Consider the following 24,173-nt stretch of genomic DNA (forward strand, 5'->3'; position numbering starts at 1 on the left):
AAGTCATTCACCTTCTTGTACTAGCATATTACATTCTTTTTGCAGAAATATAAATGGACTCCCAGCATTCTTCCCCTCACCCTGAAGTTTGCACAAATCAGCTATACACTTAGTTATTGAAACAAATCAGCTTTACTAGAGGCATCTGCTGTTGGTGTCATCATCTCCTCCTTTGGCTGACAAAACCTAAACTCTGCTTTCATGTGTAAACATTTTCCAGAGAAGGAAAATATTTGCTGTGTGTTTAGACATGCCCTTATTGTCACACTTATAACACAATCTATCATACCTTATCAAATTGCACATCTTCAGCATGCAGATGGTTTGTGACGACATGTTTAGGAGCCTTTCAAATATGGAAAGGAGAATGACTCAAAGATATATTTATTCCACATCTTTCTGACTAGGTCTCTACGAGAAACAGAGCCCATTATACGTCTCCTGTATATGCAGATAACACAAACCAATTGCCTTTGCTGCTCTGCTCCCCAGCTTTGTTTTCCACACTTCTCAGAATATCAATTCCAGTGCTGCAGTGTTTGCTGGCTCTGCTCCCAATTAATAATTGCAGGGTAGAGTTGGGTAGTTAAGGCTGCAGATTAAGGCTAAAAACATTCAACAGTTTCTGAGAGGTATAGACAGACATACAACCCTTCTTTTCCTAACACTGAACACACTTTATCTTGCTATCACAGGGTTCCAGGGAGATGTTATGCTACTCATCCTAATGATTTAAACAGATCAAAAAGTTGGCTCACCGAGAGCATTTGCCACTGACAACAAACCACAAACACTGATGTTATCCAAGAAGTAACTGTAATATGCTAGCACGGGCTAGACAGATCATACATGGGATAAAAATGAATTTTCATGAAATCACTCTGTAATCATCAACATAGCATCTCCTAAGCAAGCAGTAACACAAGACAAAATGGACAGGTTTCCACTGGATGTTTGTACTCTTTCAAGTGTATTACAAGGCACAAGGTTTAGCAGCTACTTGAGGAAACTCCAGAGCTTGCTTTCAGAGGATTCTCTAGCTCCTAAGACTGTCTAGAAAGCTCTCCTGAATTAAAACAACAGAACCTGGTGCAAAAGAGCTTGCTCCTGAGAAAATCTTGTACTGCTTGCATCCTGTATCAGCAAGGGAGACTCCATGAAATATAAAGTCTGCCACAGAAAGAAAAGGAAGCATCGGGAGTTCTGACTGGAAGTTGGTGCATCCCTCCCGAGGGATCCTGCCTCTCAGCATGCAGTCCCAAACAAGGCTGCCCAGACCTACCTCCAGTCCACCCACACATCCAGCTGTTCCATTGGGTTCCCTTAGCAGGAGGAGAAACGGTCGTTCACTGGTGGTCACCTTCCACATTCGCTCCAGCTCACAGGGAGTCAGAGCCCAGCAAGCATTGTCCACGTGCAGAGGAACACTTTTTAAACTTCAGGTCTGTTATGACATTTATTCTGGCCCCCTGCTTCCCTCCCCGCTGCCCCCCCAGTGAAAGGGATCAAAATAGTCTCCCCCTGTGACATTTTGCTGCATTTGACCAATCAACTGTGGGAGTGTCTCTGTTAAAGCCACTGAAGGCCAGTCAGGAGCAGCAACGCCAGCCAGCACGGGGGTGAGCACATGTAGTAGGGGCAACATTGAGAAAAACCTAAACTTTCTACTGCCAGGAAACAGGACATGGGGTCCAGAACAAACAGGAATATCCCACTACTACAATTTGCCTTGCGTATCCCTTACGTGTAAGCTGAGCCCTTCACCTAGTGACATTGAAACTAATACGTGTCAGCTATCTGTCTGGGGTCCAAACTTCTTGGGGCTGATGGGAGCTGGACTGGCCTTCTCCCCTGCCCCCAGGAGGCCTTCTCCAACCACCTGACCTTCCACCCCACTCACTTCATTTAATCCCTTCCCTCATGTATTGCTCCTGGAAATGCATTCCCTCCACAAACCAGCTAAACTTCTAATCCCCTATTCCTTTCTTGGGACCCCATCACCTTACTGCTGCATGCCCACATATATACGGACGCAGACATGATCACCGTTAGCTTCAGGCTGCCAAGAAGCATAAACAATAATAAATTTTGCATGCGGAGAAAGGAGAGCTGCATCTAAGCTGCAGAAGACAGCCAGATCACACCTAGCCAACAAAATGGAAAAAAGGGCAAGCGACAGAACTGGGATAGAGAGGCAGAGAGCTGAGCTTGCTAGCCCTGACCCTGAGGGAGGAAGAAGTGGCTTGGAGGCCATTCTGGCCATCGGTTTTAGCCATCCCACCCACCTCTCTCCGTGGTGGGGTATGGTAGCCAGAAGTAAGCTGTACCTAACTTCACAGTGATTTCTCTGGGCAGACGAGCAAACAGAGCACATTTGCATACAAGATAAAACACAAAACTTGAAAGCTCTTTCCAAGGAATTCCTATCTCCCCTCCATCTTGGACACCGTAAGTCTTCTGAAAATAGTCTCATTTCCAACATGAATCAGCTCAGATCATGTATGGCTCAAGTACTTTTTTTTTTTTAAAAAAAAAAGTTGCTGTGGCATGTGTAGCTGTGGAAACATCAGCATTGACTATAACATTTGGATGTTATTGCATGGACCTTGCCAGCACCCTGCTCTGACTGAGACCCTGCTGTGCTGTACAAAGACTCACAGACAGCCTCTGCTCCAAAATGTTTAGTATCTAAGTTGACCAGGCATGCTAAGGAGGTGCTATCATCTGTCATTTACAGATGGAGGTACAAAGAACTGATTTATTCATCTGCAGCATGGATGGAACAAAACCAACTTCAGCCCCACTCCAGCGCCTCACCCAGTTTCTTCTCTATGATATGGGAACATGCTTCTAGGCAATGGAAACTCATTATTAGCCCCCAGTTAAGGCTCAGAGGAGATTTTCCTTCTATAATTAACTCTTCATAACGTTTACTTTTTCTTGCTAACATTTTTCTAGAAGTTTTGGGGAAGTTTTGGGTTTTAAGTTTTAAAACCAAAGATCTGTGATTTAAAGAATGGTAATATGGAACAGAAAGAACATTCAGACCAGCAAGATAGCAATGTAATGCAAAAAGCATCATCTGTTTTTTGACTCTGAAAATTAACTAATTGAGAGTTTCTACAGGAAAAGAAAAATTCAGCAGGTTTGAACACTGTGATACAAGGCCTTTTCTTTACAAAGCTACCCAAGGTATTGCTCCCTTAAGCAGTGGTGGAATCAAATAAAACTCAATAGGTTCTGGGCTTGCGGCCTCCGGTGTCTTTCAGAGAGTACCTGATGCAGAGAAGCCTTCCTTCTCTACCTCACATGACCACCTGACCCATCTCCAAGCACATCGCCTTCCAACTGCTTTCTCCCTTTGTTACACTAGTATTTTTCCTCTCCTGTTCACAGGCAGTTCCAACCCTCCTATTGCCTCATTTCAGCAATTTCTTAAGCTGCTCACGACGTATGCTCTCTGAGTATTCCAGCTCCCTTTCAAACCTGGATATACAGCTGCAGCATCTCAAAAGCATTTCTGATGCCCACTAAAGTAACAAAGTTTACCAGGGACCTTCCACTTATCTCAGCTCTAATGTAGCTCTTAACATGCAGGTCCTTCAACAAGATTTCTCCCAACCCTGTCACTACATCTTCCCACTCAAAGCTCTCCAAGTAACTCACCAAACTTAGCAACACAAATAAGGAATACAAGTTGTAGTGCCAGAAAACAGCAAGCCTGATTCTGGGGGGCATTGCAGCAGAACAAGAACTCCATGGCCACATGGCAAAAAAGAAAGCACCAGGCTGCACAACCTCACCATACCAATGCATGTTTTATGCAACAATGTTCAAGACTGACTAGATTATCATCTTTTCTCTCGCAGCCAGCTCAGCTACCATGTGCTCTTATGTATTCTGGTTTACGAAATAGAAACATGACTGTGTTGTCATGCCTGGTTCAAAAGAAGCTGATACTGCCAAACTATCTGATAACATACAAGTCTGATACACCTCAATATGTAACCACAGTCTGGTAACTAGCCTGTCAGGTTATACCGTTTTTGGTTAGGGTTTTCTTTTTTTTTTTTTTTATGTGTGTGTGTGTGTTTTTCTCCTCTTCCTTTGCGAAGCTGGAATGGCACCCTTACATTAACTTTTGCTTAGGAAGAAAGCCAAAGCAGTACTGCTACCAGTCCAAGAACACCTAATAAAGAATTGAATTGCATTCAACCCAAACGTAAAAGAAAGGACAGAAAAGAAGAGTGAGAAAACATAGAAGAATACTGAAGAGTATTTATTAGTTATGTCTCCTTTAAGGCATATCATGGTAAGGATTTTGGTATATTGGAAGAAACTTACTGTTGATGTCATTAAAACTTGGCTTGGAAGAGGTGCTATTCCAAATTCAGTCTGCAGCCATCACAGAAACCAAGAGAATTTCTAATTCTTCAACTCCATGGAAATTAATACCAAGTAGGGGAGGGTGCTTTAAAACAAACAAAGCTATTTTTAACTGAGTATTAAAATGTACGTTTCTGGCTGCTACAGCTAGAACAATTTTCAGACAAGTAATAGGGCATACCACAGCGTATTGTGGCACTGAGCACTTGGGAAGCATCTTTAAAAATAAATCACAGAACAATATGCAAAGGTTACGTGAAAGCCAATTCCTTCTCTTGAGAGCCTGCTTTGCAGCACAGGACATACAAAACCTGCAGCTGCTGAGGTGAGGAATACACCAGGTGCCAGGAAATTGGTGTAAAGCTGAGGTAGGAATGCACTCAATGCAGGGAGTTGATCCTGAAAAGATGTGTTTGAAAGCTGAGGTAGAGCTCCTTGCATAGCAGCTCACCTGCTCTCCCTTATGTAAATTCAAGACATTGGTATCAGTTTCTCTTTACCTGCAAGTGACAAGAAGAGAAGAGGTACCAGGCATTCCTTTTCTGAGACACACACGTAAGCTCTCTCCCAGCTCAGCCACCTGTGTTCAGCCATAGCAGATGCCAGAAAAAAGCTGTCCTCAGCCTCTCTCTTGGCTACCTCTCTTTGCAAGTCACTTTTTTCTGCTCCTTTCGACATCAGAGGTCCAACACTCCCACCCGGCTGAGAAGCCAGAGAACTGAGAAGCCTGCCCAGCCCCTAGGTACCAAGCAGTGCTAGCCTCTATCCGAGCTCCGTGCCCAGCTCTGTGCTCCTTCCTGCAAGGCCCTTTGGCTAGAGAGAAGGAAGCTGCTTGCACCAATTCTTCTTGCCAAACCTCTGGGCACCCAACTGAGGGCTTGTAACCTCACAGGGATGCCAGACTGGAGTCAGATCACTGCTCAGGCCAGCTCCATCCCATTCTACTAGCTTTTGTGCATGTGTGTATCAGTACTGCCCTCTAAATCCCTACTAAAAGCAACACGTTCTCTTGGAAAACTTACAAATTCAGTCCCAAACACATTTATTCTAAGGTGTTTAAAACATTAATAATAAAAGTTGATGAACCTGTTTTATCTGTTGTCGAGGTACCAGCGTGGATCTCTTTAAAAAGTCTCATTACATCTGTATGTTATATTATTACTAGTTTACATATACCCTGTCAGGAACGAAGACTTGTACCACGTGCTTTCTCAACATGTTGTATTCCTCTGATTTTTAGTTAGTATTAGGGGAAGGATTGTCAAGAGCCCTAGTGAGGGCCTGTCACCATTCTTGCTCAATCAAACACAGTTGACTTAAAGCGACCCTGAAGTGCAGAGTTAGACCTGCAGAGATTACTCAGAGGCCCCCCACAGTCCCACCACAGCAGTGGAGAAAACAGAAAGGAAACAATAGGGAGGAGAGAAAGCAGGGATGTAAATGGCCCAAAATTAAGACTACTGATGGAAGGAAGGGAAAAATAGCATTCAAAGAAACAGAAGAGGAACATCTATGTTCATCTATGGCACCGGATGGGATGTGCCTCTCTCGGAGAGGGGTAAGGATCTTTGGTCAGGAGTTAGCAGGGCTGATAGATAGGGCTTTAAACTAGAGTCGAAGGGGGAAGGGGCTAAAACCAGGCACGCCGGTGAAGACCTAAGGGAAGGTACGCTAGAATCAGAGGGGCTGTGTGCCAGTGAGGTCCTTCGGGCAGATCCACAAGGTGCTGAGTGTAAGGAGACGCACCTGAAGTGCTTCTACACGAACGCACGCAGTATGAGGAATAAAATGGATGAGCTAGAAGTCCTGGCCCAGTCCCGCAACTACAACATCATCGGCATAAGCGAAACCTCGTGGGATGAGTCCTGTGACTGGGGTGTTGCGATAGATGGTTACAGGCTCTTCAGGAGGGACAGGCAGGGTAGGCGAGGTGGTGGGGTGGCGATGTATGTGAAGCAGGGGCTGGACTGTGTGGAACTTCAGGTCGGCGATGGCAAAGTTGAGAGCCTCTGGGTAAGGATCAAGGGACGAACGAATAAAGGGGATGTCGTTGTGGGAGTCTATTACAGACCGCCTGGCCAGGACGATAGCGCCGATAAATTATTCTTTACAGAACTAAGAGAGGCCTCGAGATTAACTCCCCTTGTCCTTATGGGGGACTTCAACTTGCCAGACGTTAACTGGGAGTGCCACACGGCTGACACGAGCAAGTCCAGGAGGTTCATGAAGCACCTAGATGATAACTTCTTGGTGCAGGTGCTAACGGAGCCAACTAGGAAAGGTGCCCTCCTAGACCTGTTGCTAGAAAACAGACAGGGTCTGGTGGGAGATGTGGTGATTGGTGGCCGCCTTGGTCATAGCGACCATGAAGTGGTTGAGTTCAAAATTTACGGTGACAGAAGGAAAAGTGCCACCAAAACCTCATCCCTAGATATGGGGAAAGCGGACTTCAGGCTGCTCAGGGAACTAGTCAGCAAGGTCCCCTGGGAAACTGCTCTTGAAGGCCTCGATGTCCACCAGTGCTGGTCATTCTTTAAGCGATGCCTCCTAGAAGCACAAGATCAGGCAATTCCTAAATATCGCAAGTCAGGCAGGCGGGGCAGGAGGCCGGCGTGGCTGACCAGGAACATTCTAATGGAGATTAGGCGGAAACAGAGAGTGTTTCGCTACTGGAAGGAGGGCCAGGTGTCATGGAAAGAATACAGGGATGCTGTTCGTGTTTGTAGGGAGAAAATTCGTGTGGCCAAAGCACACCTAGAGTTGAAGCTGGCTGTGTCTGTGAGAGAAAATAAAAAGGGCTTTTTCAGATATGTGAATGGAAAAAGGAGAACTAAAGAATACATAGGGCCGCTCCTTGATAGGGAAGGTCTCCTCACAGAGGATGACATAGGCAAAGCAGAGACGCTTAACGCCTTCTTTGCCTCTGTCTTCAATGCCGATGATGGGCTTCGGGACCCAGGGTGCCCTGAGCTGGAGGACCGGGAGGGTGGGGATGACAAACTCCCAATCGACCCTGAACGTGTGCGGGATTTGCTACTCCACCTGGATCCCTACAAGTCCATGGGTCCGGATGGGATTCATCCCCGGGTGCTGAAAGAGCTGGCGGACGTCATCGCGGAACCTCTCTCAATTATTTTTCAACGATCCTGGGAATTTGGAGAGGTCCCGGTAGACTGGAAGCTGGCAAATGTGCCGATTTACAAGAAGGGTCAGAAAGAAGACCCTAGCAATTACAGGCCTTGTCAGTCTCACGTCAGTGCCTGGTAAAATCATGGAGAAGATGGTTCTCGAACTTATTGAGGCGCACCTGGGGGACAAAGCAGTCATTGGTCCCAGCCAGCATGGGTTTGTGAAGGGTAGGTCCTGCCTAACTAACCTGATTTCCTTTTATGATAAGATCACCCGTATGATGGACCAAGGGAAACCAGCTGATGTGATTTTTTTGGACTTCAGCAAGGCTTTTGACATGGTTTCCCATAGGATCCTACTGGACAAAATGTCCACCATACAGCTAAATAAAAACATCATACGATGGGTGAGCAATTGGCTAACGGGCAGGGCCCAAAGGGTTATGGTAAATGGGGCTGCGTCAGGCTGGCGGGCGGTCACCAGTGGGGTCCCTCAAGGCTCCATTTTAGGGCCGGTACTTTTCAATATTTTTATAAACGATCTGGATGTAGGAATAGAAGGTATTTTGAGCAAGTTTGCTGATGACACCAAACTTGGAGGAGTTGTGGACTCGAATGAGGGTGGAAAGGCCTTGCAGAGGGATCTGGATAGGTTGGAGAGCTGGGCGATCACCAACCACATGAAGTTCAATAAGAGCAAGTGCCGGGTCCTGCACCTGGGATGGGGAAACCCTGGCTGCACGTACAGACTGGGCGATGAGACGCTGGAGAGCAGCCTAGAAGAGAGGGATCTGGGGGTCGTGGTAGACAGCAAGTTGAATATGAGCCAGCAGTGTGCCCTGGCGGCCAGGAGGGCCAACCGTGTCCTGGGGTGCATCAAGCACAGCATCGCTAGTAGGTCAAGGGAGGTGATTGTCCCGCTCTACTCTGCGCTGGTGCGGCCTCACCTCGAGTACTGTGTGCAGTTCTGGGCACCACAGTATAAAAAGGACATGAAACTGTTGGAGAGTGTACAGAGGAGGGCTACGAAGATGGTGAAAGGCCTGGAGGGGAAGACGTACGAGGAACGGCTGAGGTCACTGGGCCTGTTCAGCCTGGAGAAGAGGAGGCTGAGGGGAGACCTCATCACAGTCTACAACTTCCTCGTAAGGGGGTGTCGAGAGGCAGGAGACCTTTTCTCCATTAACACCAGTGACAGGACCCGCGGGAACGGGGTTAAGCTGAGGCAGGGGAAATTTAGGCTTGACATCAGGAGGGGTTTCTTCACAGAGAGGGTGGTTGCACACTGGAACAGGCTCCCCAGGGAAGTGGTCACTGCACCGAGCCTGTCTGAATTTAAGAAGAGATTGGACTGTGCACTTAGTCACATGGTCTGAACTTTTGGGTAGACCTGTGCGGTATCAAGAGTTGGACTTGATGATCCTTAAGGGTCCCTTCCAACTCAGGATATTCTATGATTCTATGATCTATGCTCTAAGCCATAGCTTCTGCTTGCCTAAGGAGGGTAGTTGTCCCTGCCCTTCAGAAACAACGAAATCCTGTATCTGTGAGAGGAATTACACCATCTAGATTGCTCTAGCAGCTTGTATTTATAGAAATGCGTTGTCCTCACCGCACTGGTTCTTGTATAACATTGCACGCATTGCTTCCACCATCTCAGGTTACGTGCAGGCAGTGCACTGAGGAAAATGACTCTGCCTGGCTAGCATGCTACCAGTGCTGCCATTTATTCCTCTCAGATCCTGCCTAGAGATGACAAGCTGCTTGCACAAGCGTTGTGTAGCAGGGGATGGCAGAGGCACCTAGTGGCTGGGGCACTCACCTGGAACACAGAGAACGTAGATTTTATTCCTGAGGATGCCACTGCCCTGCTGAAACAGCATGAGCAATGCTGTGCTGTTGCACATGGTCTGACTTTCCCTGTCCTTACAATCGGAATAAAGATCCTTGACTCCTATAACGCACTTTGAGAACATCAGTAGAAATTCATTTATGTGCATTATTAGCAGAAAAGAAGTGCAGAAACTTGCCCCTCTCAGTTATTTTGCTACTGGGACCAGGTTTTCAGTCAGAGGCCCTGACATGAATTTCAGAAAAAACTGCTGACTTGCCCAGAAACGCTGGCAAAGTTTCTTTAACTTCTCTATGCCTTAACTCCCATTGCACAAACACCAAGGATAACTGCCTTCTCTGAAGAGTCTGAGAATTAAGGAACACAAAAGAGCAAAGGCCCTGAAGTGAAGGGAGAGTATTCTCAGCCATGCATTTCAGCCATCCTGGAAGAAAAGTAGGGCATATCCTCCTTAAAAGTACAGGTTTATTTTTCTGGAATGTTTGAAGTTATACACCAATTTACAAGTTCAAGGATTTCCTAAGGAACTCCTTAAGGACTTTTCCTGTTAACATTTTTTCCTCTCCTTGCTTTGTTTTTTAAAATACTTGAATAGTCTGAGGCACTGAGTAGTAAACAAAATTAAAAACTTAAGTTTGTATTTGTTTTTTTAAGTCAGAAGCAAAAAGCATAATGTTTGTCAGCATATTATTGTCTCTACAGATTTTAAATAAGCTACAGTGCACAGCAGATAGACACAACTTGACACACCTAATGCATCAAGTTAAAAATAGCAAAACTCAGGTTTTGAAAACCTTTGAGCTTGCTTTCTCAAGAGGAGGAGGAAGGCACCGGTTCAAAGAAATCGGCTGTGCAGACACAAGGCTCTGGCTGCCAGGGAGGCAACAAGTGTTTTATCATCATTTGTTGGACTATTATAGGACAGCCCGAGTAGAACTCGCAGTCCTGTTGTGCCTTTGGTGGAAGAATCCCTGGCTTGAGGAGCTTATAGACAAATTAGGTCTCAACAGGGAAGTGACAGGAAAGCAAACAAAGACAAGGAGGAATAAAGCAACATGTCCTTTTTCATGTGTAGGAGCTTGACTGTTCCAAAAAGATCAGAGCCCCTAATTGTTCTTCAGTCAGCACACTGTCCATCAGACCACAGAGTATCCAATTCTTTTGCCTCTTGAGAGCTCTTACAAATTTCTATTACTCTCCTGGGATTTCTATTTATCTTTTGCTGTTCACTCTTTTGACACATGGCAAACCGAACTACAACGTGGTTTATCCAACAACAGTGATAAATCATGCACTTAGGGGAAGAATTTTTATGCACTTGTATTTTTGATGAGAATCACAGATAGAAGAGACACAGGAGACTTACAGCTACCCATATTGCAATACGTAACGTACAAGACCTGCCTTTCACAGGATAACACAACAATTCCTGTTGCTAATACTACAGGTGGGGTATAAGAGCACATGGTTTAAGCAGATAATTCTGTGAGACCTTTTTATGTAACAGTTTTCTAAGGCCTATTTCACATTCAGGACATAGCAAGGTAGTTAGAAATAGTTCACACTCCTGCGCAACCAGAAATTTCATCAGAAATTCATCCTGTGTTAGCTACTTTTCCAAGTTCCCAAATATCAGCAGAATATTTACAGGCCTTTCTATTCCAACACTTCTTTGCACATAGCTTTGCAGGAGGGCATTATGGCTTGAGTGCTGCATCTACAAGCTCACTACCACAGAGACCTGCGGCATTTTGCATTTCAGTTCCAAAACAGCACCAAACTCCAAAAATGTGTGCATCATATATTGCTCCATAGAGAAAATATTCAAATTAAATTTCCAAATCCTGAAAAATTCTCAACACACCCAAATGCTGTTTAAACAGCAATCAATCCCTATCAATCTCTCTCCCTGGTTCAGTAAACCTTTGCTCTCCAATATGAAAAAAAATAAATAAATCAAGATTTGCTTTACTAAGCTAGTAGTACCTTCCCAATAGTGTCATCTACCCTCTCCCATCTGCCTTCCACCACTAAAGGACTTGATCACCACTTGAATAACTTTCTGTTCTCATCTCCCAGTTGCTGGCATAGAAGTGGGATAAAAAGGAAGCCTAAATCCTGTTTCTTCTCCCTGCAAGAAATTCCTTCTTTCTAATTTTGACAGCCTTATTGCAAAGGCAGGAGCAGAAAAAGCCTACTAGACTACCAGGTCTATCTGGTAAAAAGCATTTGTTAAGTGGGCCTTAGAATTGGAGATGGAGGGGCAAGGGGGAGAAGAACACAGCCATGAAAATAACCTGCAAGGAATGACCTTCCTTTTCAAGCCAGTGTAAAAGAATTCAACTATGAAAGCTGCAGGCCCCTCCCTGCTTTTTCCCATGTCAGTGATTCTGCCTATTCAGTCCTCATCTCCAGGGAATGGATGGAAACTTTCAAGCTGGTCAGACAGGGAATCTCTCTTGAATTGATGTGCTCCTCATTATTAAGCAGGGCACATATGTGATTTTGGAGGAAAAGCTGGACAGGAACCTGGGTACCTCCTTGGTTGTTAACTAGTAGCCAGACCCCTGTCTTCTGGGCATACCGTTCAGATACGATTCTTGTGGTGCTCTACATCCAAGTATTATTTTTTTCCATCTTCATTTTTCTCTTCCCTTCCAACCAGATATACAAAGTTTCACTCTATCCTTGCTGTTATATTTTTTCATATCCTTAAAATCATTGTTGGAGTTGCTGCAAGATCTAAAAGTGATTATAATTAGCTCTGTAGTATTTCTTCTCACACTTGTGCATGACTAATCAACAAAGACACCACAACTCAAAACATGAGGGAATTTATGTGATGCAAAGATGTAAGAAAAGCTTCTTCCTCTCCATGCTGACACCTAGTTGACACATTTGTTGTCACTGGAATGCTGTAAAATGTCACATGCCACAGATATCACTGGACAAAGTAGTCCAGCTTCTGAAAATAGGTTTCATTTTTCTAAAGCCAGAGAACTTGATCACTGCTAACTCCAGTCCTGCTGTGCATTGTTAAAAGCTCACCAAAAACAAGAGCTCTAAAATGGACCCTGCAGTATCTGTTTTTTTTGTTTTGTTATTTTCAGCTAGTCAACCGAAGAGTTTAGAGTACTCCCTCTTATTTGAGTTTGAGTGGCAAGGCATTTTCAGCGGTGATTTAATGGCTGCCTAGAAAATCCTCCCTCTTCTGCCAACCTGCCAGACTCTCCATTCGTTGACCCTGAGAACACAGTACAAAGCCAGGCTATTCACCAAAGCACTTTCCCCAGTGTGGGATGGAGTAAGGTGCGTCTAGAAGAATAGGCAGTTAGGCAACTAGGGAGTGCTGCTGCAGGCATGAGTGGTTTATCTTCTGTTTCATCTCTTGTGCTAAGGGAAGACAAGAATGGACATAATAAATCTGCATAAATACATGAAAGAAAGAAACAGCTAGCAGGAATCTGGGGTGATCTGGGAAGACAACTCTGTTGTTACCTAGCTGCTCTGTCACAATGAAAAAAATCACATTAGTAAAAGCAGTCATCGCAAAGACAGTGGTCATCTTATTAAGATGAAGAACCATCTAACTAATCAACAAAATTGATTTTTTTTTTCTTATTTTATTCTGAATTTTTTAAACATCTGCCATAAATATTTTTGTAGGAAGGTGTCCTTAGGAAGCTGTCTAGACTACCCTGTATGGGAAGAAAGAGGAATCCTTCTAAGATACTGCAGGCCAAAAAAAGCACTGTGGGTAGAGATTCCTACAAGAATTTTTGCTAGCATTTTAACCAGGATGCCTATTCCTTCCTGCCTACGTGGCATCCTCTCTTTTTCCTCTATCATCAAGGTTCTTAATCTACCTCTGTTTTGCTCTCTAGCACATGGCATTTTGATACTGTTCTTCAAGTCAAGAGCCTCTCTCCCCTCGTCTCTACCAATGCCACAATTACTTCCATCCCTTATCTATATACATTACTTGATCTCTTTGATGACTTGCGCAATGTTTATGTACCATTTGATCTTTTCTGATTGTATCATAGCAACAGACAACAATTTATGGTGAATACTGTGTGAACCCTCTCCAGCAGAACACATCTATGCGTCCTGCTGGTTTCTTGGGTAATGCTGTATTCTTTGGAACAATAAAGCTAAGTCAACAAGTTATCTTAATTTTACACTAAAATTAAAGCAGTTGAACATGATTTATTTTAAGTCCACCGGTTTTATTGAGTACCAGGAAGCAGCAAGAATGTGTTACCACCATTGCAGCCCACAGCATTTCATCTATGACATTCACACAATACTGCTTGCAAATCTGAACAGTCAGAACAAAAACCTACATGACAACCACACACAATAAAATCTCAATGTGCTTAACCTATTCGTTTGTCTAAACACATTTAGAAAAGAAAGTTCAAAAACCTTCAGATATGGATTCAGAAGAGTTTCTCTGAGTCTACATAACCTTTAGGAAAAATGTGTTCCAACAAAGATCCCCAGAGTACTACAGGAAAACATAACCATTCTTTCCTGTCCCTAATTATTTTGATAAAAACGACACCACCACTTATATGCAGCCCTCTCACAAAGATTGGTATTTATAAGACAAGCTACCTTCTGCGTTGCAGCATCCTTGCCACAGGTGTAAGGATAATACAAGTATCAAGACCTCTTAAAACCTTATAAAAATTGCTGTTATGAATACAGCACAACTAACCTGAAATGCTAACAGAACTGTATAAGCGTGAAAAGTGGCAGTTTAACATATAAATAAAACCAAAGGGAACTTAATATTGCTGGAGCAGGGCGGGTTGATTCTCGCTTCTTAGTCACTTGGTGATGCCGCGCTGTTCTACAACAGGAGGACTAAAATTGTCCTTTGAGATCCCAACGATGATCCCATACTTTTCAGAGGTTACTAACCTTACAGGTTCAAGAGTTATAGATATCTTCTCCCATATGCTTAATAAAGTCACCTGAACCTAATCAGACTATTGAAATGGAAAACAATTCTGGGCATCTCTTTGGAAGAGTTTTCTCATCCCCATCATCATCCTGCATATCCATTTCCAACCTTGTGCTAACTATCAGTCAACTTACAAGAGAAGTAAGTTTCAGTCGAGTGCAAGGAAGGAGTTCTCAAAATATCAAGCAAAAAGAGAAAGCAACTTTTATAGTGCAACAGCCCTGTGTTCTGTTGAGTCACTTCAAATATTCCTGGTGTCATCAGACAATGCCATAGAGTTTATGTGAGTCTTGTTAAACTCCTCGGGTAGCTAAATTTCCCCAAAGGTAGCTTTGATCACCAACCAAACACGGTCTTTTCTTTTGCTGCTGAAGGTGCTGTGTCAGAAAATAGCACTCGACACAGCTCCTGTGGACATAACACATCTTTTCCTATGTACAATGGTGTAATACTGGAGTGACAATCTTATATAGAGGACTGCACTGCAGCTATACAAATTCCTCCACTTAAGTCCCAAGCTACTGTACTTTTCATAGCTGCTGACTGAGCTTTAGCCTGTCTCCCAGAATAGTCTGCATTCTAGTGGCAAGCAGAACAATTCAGGCATTTCTTACCAAAGCAGCCAGGAAAATATAATATTTAAGAAATGTTTAGCATCCACATTTATTTTGTGACCAAGCATTCCTGGAAGTCTTTAAACAGCCTGTCTTGGATCTGTATAGAGAAGTGCCTAAAACTACAAAAGTATCCAGATCTTGCACAGTTTTCTAACCTTTGTTGGTAAAATCCCTCATCTACTAAGTAGCATATTCCTGCTCACTTGGCAATTGAAACACATTCTCCATGATCCTTGCGAGAGTCTCTGCTTACAGAAATAGTCCCAGGATCTCTCCTGCAGGCTCTAGGACAGATTTCAAGGGTTGGCTTCATAATACCATGTTCTCCCTTTTTTGGAAGGGCCCACTTACATCTGCCTCTTCTTACTCACTTCTCTGCCTACCCTGGACAAGTGTGGTCTGGCAGGAAAAGCTGACTATTCTATTCAGGCTTTAACCTTTCCCTATCTGCCTTCGTCTGGTGAGATCATTAAACTCCAGTACTACAGAAACACATTCTCATCCACCATATCTTGTTTTCCACAGTGCTCTGCTCTGCTCACCTGTCCGGCTCTTCTGATATTGAACTCCTAAGAATACACTTCCTCTCACTCTTGGTCATTCGTCATCCTTATTCAATCACTCATCACAACCTAACAGTTATCACACATGCAGCGCCAGACAAGGAAACTTTACAATGAACAAGCAGTGATATGCAGCATCTGGTGCAGCATCTTTTCCATGAACACCAGATCTACCCCCTTTCCTCTCCTAGTTAATAAATGAATGGTGACTTAATGGAGGAGACAGCAAGAGGAAAACAGTTTTCAGTCCTAACAGACTAACTTCTTTTACCTGTGTGTTCTTTAAAGCTTCTACCATCGTTGTGCACACCGACTTTAAGTACTGCTTGCAGGGTCTGAAATCAGATTGAAATCTCACACAACCTGGGACATGAAAAAGTTGGCCTACTTTTTCCTCTTTCAGCATCCTATCAGTAACATAAATATGATTTATCTGCAGTATAGGAAACAGAAGAAGAAAAATACAAGTTGCTCATTCATTCCTGTTGTGTCTCTTAAAGAAGTCCATACGGCTTTCCTCAGCCATATGGAATTGAATAGGTAACACACTAAATATCTTAAGAGGACACATTTGCCTGCATCCACAGTTATGTTACCTCCCTCTGTTACCAGCTGCAAGACAGTAATTATGCTGTGGACCTTCTATAAAAAGAGACAGTGGAAACAGCAGCAGCACAGAAAGGACTCGCCTCAGTTACAGAGCAGTGCCCAACTCATACAGGGTACCCCATATGGACACTGTACAGAGTACCAGTCACCAGCCTCCAGCATTTATCACCTTGCTTTACAGCATGGTACTGCAGAGGGTGTAATTGCAATGACCAAAAATGTGTCACAGTCACATAGTCCTGGCGATAACAACAGACAAGTGTCTATCAGTAACCTCAGGTTATGTTCAGCTATCCTTCTGCTAAGGAAAGACTATCTTCATTAGCACAAAAGAGTTTTATTGCACTTGTAAGTTGTGTCCCACCTTGTTTGAACCCACTGAGGACAGAAGTAACAAAAATCTGTATAACAAATTTATGGCTGTACAGACATTTCCATTAAAAACAAATAAGACAAAACAACCACCACCAACAGAATCTGAAATCAGATTTCTAAAATAAAGACCTTTCCCAGTTTACACATTATTAGTGCTTTCTTATTTCCAACTGGAGAAGTAATGGTTTTGCAACAACAGCCTGTGTTAGCGCATCCAGATTTCCTGCTGTTTAGTTTTTACTTGCTTGAACAGCTCAAAGATTTCTAATCCATATTATCTATATTTTGAATGGAAATGTAGTGTTCTCAATGCATTTTCAAAGCTGCTGCAGATATTTTTAATATATAAATATCCTAGACATATGAAATACCCAGGCACAGATCCATGTTTAATTCATTTAAAGTTTTTCAACTTGCTCTCTCTTCAGTGTAAGACTATCAATGAAATGCTTGATTTCTTTTGTTTTCCTCAGGGTTGATTAGCACGCAAAGCAAAAACACACTGTTGACTGTTTACAAATAATTTGTTATATTTCTGTGCCCATTGCATAATACTTTATAATACACAATATCAGTGCAAAATAATACTTTAAAACACGAGAATTTCCAATTTCATTGCTTGAGAGGTAACCAACTGCTGTCTAAAGCAATATATCCATAGATGTACTGGACCTCAGATTCAGTCACCTACCATGGAAAAAATAACCTCTCTAAACTATGCTGAGAGCAAGAAGGAAAGTAACTAGAACTCTGGGGCTTAATCCCAACTTACCCTGCTCCCCCAGCACAGTGGGGAAAGGGACAGGAACGTGCAAATAGGGTCAGGGTGAAACTGCTTTTCTTGGTAACAGTAGAATCTTAGATCAGGAACTTCCCAACATCCAATTCCCCTTCTTCTTACTAAAATCTCATGCCATCAACACGCAGCAGAGGAAGGAAAAGTAATAACTGCTCTAATGTATTAACTCCCTTTTACGGAAGAAGCCTTTGAGTCTCAGACCATGTAAACAAATACCTGCCTTTTATAAAAGAGCAAGGACCAGAAACAGGTTCTCTGACACATTCTGGAAATAAACACATTGGTTCTGCCACCCTTATCAGATGTACCTGATCTGAGTCTCAGCAGGGTTCACTGTTCTAAGCAAACAACAGCACGACTCAGGATGGCAGAGCCATCATGACCTTTACTGTTATTACTCTTATCAAGGGCATCAAAGAAACACAGTTCCTTGGAAGCTCAGCCTCTGGCTTCACTTTTCTACCAAAATGAGGATCCAGCTCTTCCTTTTAATTGCTTATTGTTGTAGGGATCAGCCCTTGCAAGGTGTTTTGTATGACAACTTTTTACACAGAAATGAAGGCTGGAAGAAGACCAAAGATGAACCATCTGAAAACACTGCTGTTAGTACTACTAGCTAAGCCTGCACCCCCACAGTCTACAGTGGCAGAAGCCTAAGCCTTGGAAAAACTTGCTTTGGATGTGTCAGTGATCCTTCTTGCCACATAATGTAATAGCTATCCTGAACACATTCAGTCATTCAAACAAATAAGCATAAGGAAACAAGATGAATTTTCTTCTCCACTCTATACAGGTAAAAATTTCTAGCACAGAAATGCAGTTCTGGGGCTAAGGCTATGTGGGTTGCATCATCCCTCCCATTAAAAGACTTCACTCTGAAGTCCCAAAGCAACTCTTAGAAGAGACACAATTTCCAGGCAAGCAAGCAATTGCACATCTGCTCACAAGGTCTTTCAGATACCCATTTTTCTACATTTTGAGAATAAACACCAACTGCATTCCAAACCTTCAGCTGGTTTAAATAAGACCCAGCAGGAACGCTGCACTTTTTGGTAAACCACACTCCATTTGAAATCCCTCCAGGACGATCTGCCACTCTTGCAGAATGAAGAAAGAAGGCAAGGGCATTCCCAACACAGCTCCAGAACTTCCAAACACGTCAGAGGGAGGGAGAGACAGCTGTGCCCCACACACCCACCACCAGGCAGCCGTCTGGCCTCCCGGCTGCCCCCAGCAGGAGCAGGTTGCCCACAGGGCCTGGGCAGCTGCCCCAGGCGCCTCTGCCCTTCAGCACCACGGCCAGCGCTGGAGCCCGGCACCCAGGGGCGAAAGCGGGCAGAGGCCAGGTCCTTCCACGCGGCCCTTCGACGCAACCCAGTTGGAAGCGTCTGCTGGTAAGCCAGGCCTCCAACACCGAGAGAGTTAGCAACACCTCAGAGCCTCCTGTCTATTTCTGTAACAGCATATCTGAGTTGTTTTCAGCCATTTACCTAGATGGGTTTTCAGTTAGTTTCAGCTTAACGGTACTAAAGGATGCATCAGAGGTTGACTTGGCTGAAAGAAGCCTACAATATTTATTACAGATCCCAGGCCTCCTGTAAATGTGTACCGACAGGCATCTCCATTTAATGACAAACATTGTCAAGATCCAGACGGAAAAAGTTTATAACTACCCCAAGTTAATAAATCAAAGTTATTGCATTAACTTATAGGCTTCTTTTGGTTTTAATGAGATTTTAGATTATTGTGCAATGAGACCACTTTTCATACTGCCAAGTCTGGGAGATTATTTGCTAAAACCATAGTAAAGAAACTCACTAAATACCACTTCAGAAAGAGGTCATTCTTCAATGCAGTTGGCCATAAATTAACCAATGCAATTACCAGAAAGTTCTAACAGTGTGCTGAGAACACTCTGTGTGATGTTTACATCAGCTTAGGCTTGTGTTAAAATGCACGCCTCATTCTGGACAACTGTGCAGCTATGATGTCTTCATCACATAAGTACGTTCAAAGTCAGTTCTGAGCTAAATGAAAACCAGAAAGCAAAACTAGCCTTCAGCATTCCAAATCATTTTTGCAACTGTATTTTTTTATTATTTGTTTAAATGTTGCGCTGTAACCTCAGATTAGAAAATACCAACTGCTGAAATGCAACCTCCAGCACAGTGCTTCCATCCTACTGCTCATTTCCTGGAGAGCTCTCTAACTCTCTCTCTCAGTTATTAGCTATTCTTGCGGTCAAAGCTCAGCAAGCAAGCAGCAACTTTGGGTGGCAGAATTTTCCTGTATGCAGCTTACATTGCAGAGACGCCTTCATTAACCTCCCCAGCTATGCTCATAGGCACCCAGGCTTAACAGAGTTACATTCCTACCTACATCAGTTCTATTGATGTTTTGCCCAGGCGTTTACTGTCTTGGGATAGCCAGCACTTGCCAAAGCAGAGAAATGCCTGTTCTGGGTAGACACTGGGTCTGGGGACACCTGCCTGGTGACAATTCCTGTCCTGTGTGGCTGGCATCTCAGCCCTTTCCTACTCAGGATCAGCATGCCATTTGTCTGGGCATCAGCTCTTCCCAAGCCAGCTGTCAGGGGCTCTTCCCACCCACAAGGCAGATTGCTTTGCTGCTGGGATGACTGTCTAATGACAGGCACCCGTGTTTGGCAAGCTGTTGGAATCCCACAACCGAACTATAATAAGCACAGGGCATGACTCAACTTGAAATGCTGTCTACTTTTTAACTGGCATTGTGCCATAACCCATATGTGATCAAGAATTAAAAAAAAAAAAATTAAAAAGTGACCCACATCCTCTTTCAATTCCTTCCTTCACCAGCAGCGCCTCACCCACACAGCAACCCAAGTGGCTTTGGGAACCATATGGTGCGGCACAGATGCTCCCCGCTGCTGGGACAGCGGGATAGAAATGTGTACCCAGTCACCAGTGAATCATGATGCACTCTGGCTGAGAAGGGAAAAGGAGTGGGGCAAGCAAAGCAGGTTTATTTTCTTAGGGTTATCTTCCACGCACCAAGTTCAAAATTAACTAAATGTGAGACAACTTGCAATTTGGTCAATAGATGCTACAGTGAGCTCACCGCTAATATTCAAGCCCACCCTGATGTGAAGTCAGCATTTCTGCCTCACTGAGCGCAATCTCTATCATCAACTGCCACTCTGAACACACCATATACATCAAACTTGCTCCTACAGCAACTTTAAGGCATTCTCTCATATTTAAACGCTGACTTCACCTACAAGGTCACAGAAGACTTAGTGAAAAGAAAGCAGTAGCTGTAGTTTCTCATTTGAGAAATCAAAACTAGTTGCTGCTTGTGCCAACAAGCATTCCTCTCAAAGAGGAGTAAAGCCATGTTCGGTCCAAACAACACCAAGCAGACAAAGTAGCTGGCAGCACACTGTGACAAGCACAAGGAGAGTAACACCTCACACCATCTAAGCATTTAGTTTCAGCTACATTCTCAGCCCTCTGACTACCACTAGCACCTAAAAACTTTCTTAAACCTTTGCACAGACACAAAACAGGGAAAGCTTTGAGTAATCAGAGTTAAGAAATTTTCATTAGAAATGTCATGGCTGTGAGCTGAAGAGGCAGAGTTAGCCCTTCCCTGAATGCCAGGGGGGGAAACAGCCACAAATGACATCCTCCATAGCTTTTGCTGAGAAAACAAAGCACTGGAAGCATGACTGCATTTGAAACACTATCTCAGGCAATGAGCTAGCCCTGAATTCATGAAGTAAACACTTAACCCTCTGTATTCTCAGCTTTCACACTTTCACTCTTTGGATTCAGGTCATTTGCAAATAGTTGGCCCAAAATGGTGGATTTTAAAAAATATATAAATAAATAAAAGAAAATTCAAAAGAACAGGTGGCAAGCCAGCCCTTAAAACAATTCATTCTGCTGCTTGATTTTTACAACCCAGAGGTCACAGAGTTCCGTATCCTAAAACTTTGCGGAAAGCAGTGACAAAACGTTCGTGTCTGTATGTATGCATATATATATATATACACACACACTTTTTTTTTTTAAATTACAACAGCTATTAAAAATGAAGAAACTATTCCTTTTCTGAAGTGTCACATAGTTCATTAAAATTGCAGTTTGGAAGCAGTCCAGTTCCAATCTCTTCCTCTGAAGGAATTCCATGCCTTAAACAGTATGCCATAAACATTACTTCTTCTAACCTCCTAACGAGACAGATAACTATCAATAGCTCCATTTTAAGCAGATGGTAAAAGACAGATGCTAAAACATTAAGTGGCATGACTGAGCTCTAGAAAGTCCTGTGGTAAAGTCCAGTGACACACTTGATTGGCTGCCCTGCTTTTTTTTTTTTAAAACAGTGGAAGATTTCCAACAACTGTCTTCCCCTTCTTCACTGCTAGAAAGGGGACAAAAAAATAAAATCTCAGGTTGTGCACCTGAAAGCAGTGATATTCAATACCACCAAACATTTTTAGAACAAAAATGAATGGCCTGGGATAAATGGCCTTCCCAAAACAACTTCTGACTTCTTCCTTTTTAACTCCTCATTGGCCTTTTGATTTTCAGGTGAGCAACTTACTCAAAAAAAATACATACAACTCAAAAGCATCTGTTTAGACTAAATCCTTACTTACCTACTGCCTTAGAGGCTTGGGGTTTTCATCCAAACTGGTGGTGTTGCTTCTTTGTTTGCCAATCCTTCCATAGTTTTATGAATCTGACTTCTCAGATGCTCCTGACTAACCAGGCAACTTTAACCTTCCCTTCTTGTTCAGGTGACATTAATTGCTTGTAAAATGCTGTCATCATTACCATGCTTGTCAGTGTTGAATCCCAGATCATCACCTTATAACAAGACAGGTTTTCTAGTGGAATACCTTAACGTTTTAGGTCATTTCTCTGAAGTACCACGGTTTTTATGCTGGCCAACCACAAGACAACAGCACCACCCAGTGGCCCTTTCTTCAGACAGCGTTTGGAAGAACTATGGAGTATGAGGTTAAAGATTTTTCAGAAATAAAAAGTTACATGAACTCCCTCTGTTTCAATCGCGCAGGTGACTTCTCAGACAAAGTGGAACTTGATTCTAAAAGGAGCAACCCCTAACAGGACAGATCCCTTACAGGACAGATAACCACAAACAGTGGCCATTTCTGAAATCTTGTGAGTCCCTTGTTTTCAGACAGCATCGGGTTTGCTTGCCAGAGATATCCCTTGTATATTTTCCTGTGGTTTACACATTCAAAACATTATTTAATACAGTCATTCTAGGGAAAAGCCCTTATATCTAAGAACGGAATGGTTCCTCAGTGAACATAATAAAACAAGAGACATTACCTTTAGTTATCTGAGCCAAAGGACAATGAGAAAAGAAGGGGGGGGCGAAAAAAGGGGGGGCTAAAAAAGGGGGGGGGGAGGGGAAGGGGGAGGTGAAAAAAGGGAGGGGTGAAAAAAGAGTGTCAAGCTGAGGCAGGGGAGATTTAGGCTGGACATCAGGAGGAGGTTCTTCACCAAGAGGGTGGTCACGCACTGGAACAGGCTCCCCAGTGAAGTAGTCACTGCACCGAGCCTGTCTGAATTTAAGAAGCATTTGGACTGTGCACTTAGTCACATGGTCTAAAATTTTGGGTAAACCTGTGCAGTGCCAGGAGTTGGACTTGATGATCCTTATGGGTCCCTTCCAACTCAGAATATTCTATGATTCTATGAGAGAAGAGAGAGTAGAGGAGAGAAAAAATACCATAAATGGCAGTTCTGTGAAAAGGAGGAATAAACACTGTACACTCTTGTTATGAAAAGAACTGGCATGATCTCATCTCAAAAGGGATTTAGGTGCTTAATTGACTCTGCAGTCAATTTAAAAACCCAGAATTCCTGAGTCTGTGAAGGTAAGTTCAGATTTAGTAATAAAATGCTCTTTTACCTACAAAAGACTATTCTGAAAGTCAACTGTAATTAAATGCTGACAGGTCTTTGAACTTAAACCTTTTGTAACAGTAGCACGGACACAGTGTCCCATTGTTAAGACCATGTTTTAAACCCTGAAGGGACCTGAGTTCCTTCTGTGACATTACTCAGGCACGGCACAACCCGAAATTCTAACCCTACTTTCTTTCAGAGTCACAGGGCTACAGAGATTCTGCCCTCAGGACTTTTTCCCCACCAGGCTGCAACCCAGGGCATACTTGCTCAGCCCACAGGCACTGCCCCAAACATACCGGAGGATGTCTGTTTACCTTAACACTAGAGAACCAGTCTGTTTTTCCTCTCTTCCCGTCACATAACTAAAAGATGGATGTGCCCAGCCAAAAAATTAAGTCATGTGTACAGCTGAAGCATACAATGGTTACAGATTGGTCAGAAACCGATGACCACAACCATGGCTGTGGACTTCCTTTACCTTTGATGCATTTCTGATCTTTCCTTGTACAACTGGAATAAGTCACCTTGCAGCTTTACAGCAGCATACACCGGAGGACTGCAAGAGTCTCAGACATGGCCAGCCATACCAGGAGCTGTACAGGTGCCTAGGACAAATAAAAGAGATTATTTATCTTGTGCTCAGAGGCCTCTGAAAGGGCCCAGGGCCAAACTGCAGCAAAACAGGACTGTCCGTTGCCAGGTGAAACAGTCAGCAGCCCGGCTGATCCAGGCTTCAGCTTAAAACTCTTCTCAATTAGCTGTGCAGGCCCTGGGGCTCTGCTGAAGGTGAATTCCCACCAGGACACCAGACCAGCTTAACACGGAGCAACAAGCAGCTTTTTTCTCTCTGTGGCCAAGGCAAGCCACTGTGGGACTTAATGAAGGCAGTCAGACTGTTACTGTATCACAAGCACTGGGTTTCTCCTACCTTTCCTTGCC

General features: G+C 43.6%; 1 protein-coding gene across 2 annotated transcripts in view; it reads right to left on the reverse strand.

The window, feature by feature from the left end:
* SLC4A4 (solute carrier family 4 member 4) overlaps nt 1–23,785 on the reverse strand; it is a 229,489-nt gene extending 205,704 nt beyond the window's left edge. For both annotated transcript variants that reach the window (XM_083835258.1, XM_083835255.1), the window contains exon 1: nt 23,713–23,785. In XM_083835258.1, coding sequence (XP_083691384.1) covers nt 23,713–23,723 — 11 coding nt within the window. In that variant the 5' untranslated portion in view covers nt 23,724–23,785. The remainder of the gene's footprint in view (nt 1–23,712) is intronic.
* Nucleotides 23,786–24,173: the final 388 nt, after the last annotated feature.

Source organism: Anser anser (genome assembly GCF_964211835.1).
Source record: "Anser anser genome assembly, chromosome: 4".
Classification (NCBI taxonomy): Eukaryota; Metazoa; Chordata; class Aves; order Anseriformes; family Anatidae; genus Anser; species Anser anser.